At 58.2% G+C, this 6,892-nt stretch overlaps 3 protein-coding genes across 4 annotated transcripts in view; 1 reads left to right on the forward strand and 2 right to left on the reverse strand.

Moving 5' to 3' along the window:
* Positions 1–214, reverse strand: part of FUS (FUS RNA binding protein) — a 13,581-nt gene extending 13,367 nt beyond the window's left edge. Inside the window, exon 1 of the mRNA XM_014527288.1 lies at positions 200–214. Coding sequence (XP_014382774.1) covers positions 200–214 — 15 coding nt within the window. The remainder of the gene's footprint in view (positions 1–199) is intronic.
* Positions 8–2,199, forward strand: LOC102384329 (nucleolar protein 3-like). Of its 2 annotated transcripts, none has more exons than XM_006038609.3 (3): positions 8–885; positions 988–1,330; positions 1,750–2,199. In XM_006038609.3, exons 2-3 carry the CDS (start codon positions 1,030–1,032, stop codon positions 2,043–2,045), a joined length of 597 nt encoding a protein of 198 aa, XP_006038671.1. In that variant the 5' UTR covers positions 8–885; positions 988–1,029; the 3' UTR covers positions 2,046–2,199. The 2 variants fall into 2 exon arrangements, with proteins under 2 accessions (XP_006038671.1, XP_025050938.1); XM_025195153.1 differs by having other exon boundaries at positions 8–881.
* Positions 2,200–3,916: 1,717 nt separating this feature from the next.
* The window catches only part of BCKDK (branched chain ketoacid dehydrogenase kinase), a 4,627-nt gene continuing 1,651 nt past the window's right edge, over positions 3,917–6,892 (reverse strand). The window contains exons 3-9 of the mRNA XM_025195145.1: positions 6,306–6,717; positions 5,828–5,926; positions 5,593–5,666; positions 5,315–5,443; positions 5,147–5,236; positions 4,943–5,008; positions 3,917–4,848 (exon numbers count right to left, since the gene is read on the reverse strand). Of these exons, the coding sequence (XP_025050930.1) occupies positions 4,704–4,848; positions 4,943–5,008; positions 5,147–5,236; positions 5,315–5,443; positions 5,593–5,666; positions 5,828–5,926; positions 6,306–6,717 (1,015 nt within the window). The 3' untranslated portion in view covers positions 3,917–4,703. The remainder of the gene's footprint in view (positions 4,849–4,942; positions 5,009–5,146; positions 5,237–5,314; positions 5,444–5,592; positions 5,667–5,827; positions 5,927–6,305; positions 6,718–6,892) is intronic.

The following is a 6,892-nucleotide window of genomic DNA, read 5'->3' on the forward strand; positions in this document are numbered from 1 at the left end:
TGGGATCAGGCCTACAAGGAACCTGGGAGAGGGCACTTTTATGCAGGAAGATACAGTAGAAACCTAGCACGTGCTGCTATTGCCCCCTCCCAAAAATCACCCCCCACATTTGGGGTAGGGGGCAGCTGAGTATTGCCCCAGGGCAAGGACCAGCTGCTGCTTTGAACCACCTCGCATAAGGCAACAGCTCTGGCATTACCATATTTTCCCGCATATACTGTGCACTTGCCTGCCCCGCAAAATCCCTGCGCCCCCTCCCCCCCCCCATATTTTGAGGCGGGGGGCATGAGGGGGGGAATCTGGTTTCTTGCCCCAGAGGGAAGCCCCCTTGCTGTCATCCCCATTGTGGCAGCTGTGTTATTACTGCATTTTCATGCATAGAACATGCGATCCCTGCCCCCAACTCAGCCCCCACAAATTTGGAGGGTGCATATCAAGCAGGAAAGCTGATTTTTTGCCCCAGAGAGAAACTCTCCTGCCTTGATCCCTGCACTGCAGCCTGGGCGTTACCATCTTTTCTGACGTGTAATGCACAGCTGTCTCCCAGAGGCGAGTAAAGGGGCCTGTTGTGCGCTAGAAAATACGGAAGCTAGAGAATGCCAAAGTAGGGGTGGCTACGGCCCTCCGGCCTTTGGAAGAATACAGGCCTGACTAATTCACCGATCGTATTTCTTTGGCTTCGGATACAACTTTTAAACCGCTTAAAAAGGGGGAAACATGGACAGCAAACGATCATATTTATTCATGTATCACATGCCTGTCACTGCAGCCCACATCTTCATTGGGAAAGGAGGGTGGGGGGAAGTTTCCCATGTCACTGCACTCTCCAGAATCCATTTCCAGCTCCATTCCCTGATTTTGGGGGGGAAAAGAGGCGCATGGTAGGTGAGTAAATACGGCTTTGGGAATGGTTGGGCTCAGAGGTGGTGGGGGGTGGGAACTCTTTTTTCTGCCTCTTCCCAAATGAGCCACATGTGTGATTTAAAGGGGAGACGCGTTGTACGCTAGAAGCTACGGCAGAGCCCGACAATGGCGGCTGGTAGCAGCTACGCCGCCGTCCGCGACCACCGCCAGGAGCTCGTGGACATCATCGGGCGCGATCCCGAGAACACCCTGGACGAGCTGGTGGCCCAGTCGCTCCTCAGCGAGGACGAATACGACGCCCTCAACCAGACGCCAGGGGCAGGGCCCAAGGTCAGGAAGCTGCTCATTTGCATTCAGAAGAAGGGGGAGGCGGCTTGCCGGGCCCTCCTGGAGCAGGTGGACGCCCTCTTCCCAGGCTCCGTTCAGGCCTTGCTGCGCCCGCCGCTTCCCCGGCCCTCGCTCTACGGTAAGCTGTGCCCCTTTACCATGTTTTCCTGTATGCAACACAGCACAGCGTAGGCTTGGATTTGAGCTCTCACCACCCCTAACTGTTGCCGTGTTTATCCTCCCCGCCACCTCCAAACCACCTACATTTCTTCTTCGCTTTGCTTTTCCTTATAAAGAGCTCTACCCAGGAACCACCAAGCTCCTCTCCCTCGACTGGATGGGGAATTGGCAGAATATCTGCCCCCTTATCAATGTGCCAAGACCAGCACACAAAGCAAAAGGAAACGGAGATGGGAGATTAGCATTGTGGTATAGTGGGGAGAAAAATAGGCGGGTTGTGCGCTAGAAAATACAGTAAAACACAGCTTATTGTTTCCGTTATTCCGTTCCCTCCTCTGCTTTTTAATTAATTAGTTGCGTTCCTCCCTGCCTGGCTAGATTTCTACAACCCCGAACGAGACGCGCAGCCATCGCGATTCTCTGAGCGCCAGGAGAGGGACTGTGTCCCCCCCGAACCAGCTGCAGGAGCGGGAGAGCAGGAAGAAGAAATGCCAAGAGACAAGGAGGGGGAGGAAGACGAAGACAATGAGCGGGATCCCCAGGAGGAAGGGGAAGGGGCTGAGGGGGAAGCAGACACAGCCCCAGACCCGGAGGAAGAGGAGGGCGGAAGCCCAGAAGAGCCAGAGCCAGAACCAGAACCAGAGCCAGAGGAAACATATTCAGACGCCGATTAACACCCCCCCCCCCCCCCCCCACAAAAGAAAAATCAACAACAAAAATCAAAGCCTCTAGAACATTTAAACAAGGAGGTGAATGAGGGAGATGTGACAGTTGTAGAGAGGGAGGAAAAAAGTGAGTGTTGTATACCAATAAATACAGTAACTGGCATTATCTGAGCATAACGCAAAGCAGCAGCCAGACCAGGATTAAGGCCATTCAAGCTAATGGTGGCATGAATAAGGGAAATGAGAGTCATGGGGGGGGGGGGGGGGGGGGGGGGTGTGTTAAAAAAGGGGAAAAGAGGGTGTGGGGGGGGGGGGGGGGAAGCATGTTGTATACTAATAAATACGGTAGCCGACATTATACACCAATACATTTGGTAACTGGCATTACATGAGTGTAACAAAAAGTAGCAGCCAGACCAGGATTTAGGCGGTTCAAACCAATGAGGTGGAGGAGGGAGATGAGACAGTCCTAGAAAGGGATAAAAAGGGAATGCTGTATACCAATAAATGTGGTAAGTGACATTATACCCCAATAAACATGGGCACTGGCATGGTAGCAGCGTAACAGAGCAGCAGCTGGACCAGGCTTCAGGACCAAGGAGGTAAACGAGGGAGCCCAGGCACAGGGCAAAGAGGAAAATGTGAGCATGTGTACCAATTACTGTGATAATAGGCATTAATACAGTAACGGGCATTATATGAGCATGATGCAAAGCGGCAGCCGCGGGGGTGAGGTTAACGAGGGGAGGAGACCTTTCACTCGCCCGCTTCCCAGCGGTGACCTCGGCCTGCGTACAGGACGCTGACATAACTTGCTCCCAATGCACCGTATTCGTCCGACTACCACCGCTCTCAGATGAAACACGCCCCTCCATTTGGGGAAGACTAATCAAAACGATTTTCCCCTTTAAATCAAACTGTCCAGAGCCAGCTGGAGACCCCCATTTTCAGTGGGGGGGGCGGGATGGGGGGGGCAGGTGAGAGTTATATGCCAATAAATAAGGTAATTGACATCCTACCAGTGGAAAACCAGGTAGCAAGCAGACCAATGAGGTTAATGAGACAGATCAGGGGAGGGGGCTAAATCCAGCCTGCATCTTGGATGAACAGAACCTGATCACTGCAACATACCGTATTTACCCACCTATCACGCATCCTCTGACATGGCACATGCCCTCACTGTGGAAAAGGGGACAAAACCCAAAAGGTTCCTTTCCCTTTAAATTGAGCGGGCCAAAGGCAGGTGGACATGCCCCGACTTACAGGGAAAAGCAGTGGGGGGGAACGTTATATACTCAAAACTAATGGCATAATTAGCATATAAGCTAATTTGTCAAAGGGACCCTAGATGCGTTATATACACAGCACTATGGTAAATCCCCACCCCGCCTGTATAAAGTAGGAAGGGTGTTCTTTATCCTTAACTGTTTGGAGGTCGTTATGGTAATTAGGAGCCTTCTCCTATCAGACCTGATTGCAGAGCTCTGGGGAGATCCTGTATTACCTCGCATACAACGTGGGTACCTTGTTTCTTCCTCTGCCCACCTCTCCCAACAAGGCTTTTCCAGGGTTTACAGCCCCATGGGCCAGCGCCTGTGTTCACGCCTCTTTCCCCTTCCCTGCTTAACTAAAGCTGAAGCGCTAGTTGCTGCAGGAGCCCGATTTCTGTGGGCGGAGCCATGACTTGAGGCTGGGATATGGGAGGGGAAGAGAACAGCTGGTGGAGAGCAACATCCTGGAATGAGATCATTAAGGAAAGAGGGTCGATAGCAGCTCCTCGTTCTTCACTCCACAGCCAAGACAACTCTCCTGGGAAGGAACTGAGCACCCACCTCGGCCTCCACTTGGCACTATGGTACCAACCCCGACAGTCCACCAAGGCCTGTCCAAATTTGCATGTTTAATAATGGTAGTGAAATACAATGAGTCCAACAGGAATCCAATCCTCTCCCCGCCGCAAAGCCACCTGGGAGAATCCCAAATATAGTCCATGGGAGGTGAGGAGGGGACGTGTGCAAAGATCAAAGTCTTCCCCATCCTGCCAGAGGGGGCAGGGCCATGCAGCTCATCCGAAGCCATCCCCCGCACTGCTGTCCTGGGGGGGGGTCTGCTTGGTTGACAGGGAGTGGTGATGAGGACAGGAAGTGGGGGGGAAAAAACGGGGGGGGGGCGAGACAGGAAGCGAGTGTGCATGGGGGAGGGAAGAACGAAAGACTGGGACAGGAAGTGGTCGAGCAGGACAGGAAATACAGGTCCTCCAGGCAGGAAGTGGGGGCTGGCTATGACAGGAAGTGGGGGCAGGGGTCAACCAGGACAAGAGGTGGGGTGTCCACAGACAGGAAGTGGTCGACCACACTGGGAAACACAGGCCCGCCAGGCAGGAAGTGCGGGATAGGCAGACCAGGAAACGGGGTGTACACGAGGACAAAGTGGGGCGCTCCAGAGAGGAAGGGAGGCGCCCCCAATAGGAACCGGGGGTACGCAAACAGGAAACGAGGGCTCAACCAAGACAGGAAGCAGGGCCACTCCAGGCAGGAGGTGAGGCTCCCCCGCACAGGAAGTGGGGTCCCCCACCCGGGAAGTGACCTCCCAGGCCCCGGCCAAGGCCTCCGAGGCTGCCGAGCGCGCCCCAAGCGGAGCGGGAGGGAAGCCAGGCGGGCGGCGACCCTAGATGCGGAAGCTCTCCTCCCTGCCGTCGATGTGGCGCAGGCGCAGGTAGACGTCGGTGCCGATGCCCTGCAAGGACTGGAGGCACAGGGACCCCCCCAGGTACTCGGCGTAGGCCCGCGACGTCGGCAGCCCAAACCCGAACCTGCGGGGGGAGGGAGGGGGAGGGGTGAGAATGGGCCCGGACGCCTGGGCTCTCGCGGGGGGAGGGGGGGCCACAAAGGCCGCTGGGAACTCACCCATGCATGGGCCCCGACTGCCCGCTGTTGGACATGTCCACCAGGCCCCCGCCGCGGTCCGAGATCCTGGGGGGGCGGGGTCAGGCAGGGGCCCCAGGTGCCCGGGCACCCACAGCCCCCTGCTCTCAGCCCCCACGTGCCCCAGGGAACCCAGCTCCCCGCCCCGCCCTACGCAACCCAGGCGTCTGCCTCCCCGCCCCGTACTGGATGATGAGGTCAATGTCGTTGTTGGCGATGGTGATGACAATGTCGGGCACGTTGTAGGGCGTGTCCAGGTGCGACTCCATGGTGGCCCTGCGTGGGGGGACGGGGCGGGGTGGGGCCCTGCCCAGGCCCCGCCCCCCCACTGGCCCGCCCCCGCCCCCTGCTCACCTCATGGCGTTCTTGAGCAGCTCGGGCAGGATGTAGTCCAGGGGCATGGGGATGAAGGGGAAGCGCGCAGCCACGTGCCCGTTCACCCGCACCTGCGGCGCGTTGCCGTACTTGTGCTCGCACAGGCGTCTGCGGGGGTCGGGGGGTGAGGGACCCAGGCGTCTGGCCCCGCCCCCTCCCCCTCCATCCACACACACACACACACACACACACACACGAATCAAGACTCCCCTCCTGTTCCCACCCGAGGGGGGTCTCCCCTAGCCCTGCTCCCTGACCTGGCAAAGTCGACCCACTTCTCAATGATCTTCTTGGGCGAGAGGCGGGTGCAGATGATGCCGACAAAGTCCGGCTGGGGGGAGGGGAAGTGGGGCGTTACACTGGGCTGGGGCTGGCCCACCCAGGGACGCCGCCTGGCTCCAGGGGCCATTGCCCCCCTGCTGCGCCCCAGCCCCAGGTGCAGCGTGGCCCTGGGGGGAACGAGGGGTCCCTGCAGTGGAGGGTGGAGGGTACCTTGTCCTCGTGCAGGGCCAGGTGGTGGGTGGCCAGCATGCGGATGCCCAGGCGTGACGTCAGCGTCTTGTCCAGGAAGAGCCGGATCAGGCGCTCGTCCTGAGGGCAGGGCCGGCCTCAGTTTCCCTTTCCCCTCCATGCCTCAGTTTCCCTCCTTTTATCATGCCTATTCCCCCCCTAATATCTCGGCTTCCCCTTCTCAACCTGCCTCAGTTTGCCCCACAATGGGCCCGTCTCCCTGCTTTAATATGCCCATTTCCCCCATCTGTGCCTCAGTTTCTCCCTCACCTATGTGCCTCAGTTTCAATGTGCTGGCTATCACCTGAAACGTGCCTCAGTTCCCCCAACCCAACTCTGTGCAGCAGTTTCCCTGCTTTGTGTACCTCAGTCTCCCCTCACCCCGTATAACAGCTCTCCAAATCAAGGGTGCTAGGACCCCCCCAAAATCCAGGCATCCGGGTCCCACCCCCGCACACACCTGGATGTGGCGCCGACACTCCCGCAGCCCCTCGGCCAGCAGCGTCACCACGTCCTTGTGGTCATCCAGGAGCTGACGCACCAGTTGGCAGTACCGCGCCTCCTCCTCCTGGTCTTTGATCTGGCGGGGAGTGATAAGGGGGGGGCAATTAGGGGACCAGAGACCCCCCCCGGGGGGTGGGCAGAAGGTCGTGGGCCTGGCCCTGGCCCCTGGGGGCCAGTTCAGGCCCAGGATGTGACCAGCTCTGGGTTGGAACAGCCTAGTGGAGCCTGGTAGAGGGGGAACGCCTGGCCACACCCCCTTAGGGCCCAGCCCCCTAGAGATAGCCCCACCCCTGGACTCAGCCATTGCCCACTCCAGCTCTGCACCCTGGACCCAGGCCCTAGCCCCGCCCCCTGAAGCCATGTCTTTACTCTACCCACTGGTCCCACTCATGCCTGAACTCCACCCACCCCATAAACCTAGCCCCACCTCCTAGATACAACCCTGCCCCAGCCCCCCGCCACCCCAAACTCCTAAACACAGCCACTCCCCACTCCAGTGCCGCTCCCAAGCCCCGCCCCCAGGGGCCGGGCCGGGGAGGCGCA

Source organism: Alligator sinensis, unplaced genomic scaffold (assembly GCF_000455745.1).
Source record: "Alligator sinensis unplaced genomic scaffold, ASM45574v1 scaffold1704_1, whole genome shotgun sequence".
In the NCBI taxonomy this organism is placed as follows: Eukaryota; Metazoa; Chordata; order Crocodylia; family Alligatoridae; genus Alligator; species Alligator sinensis.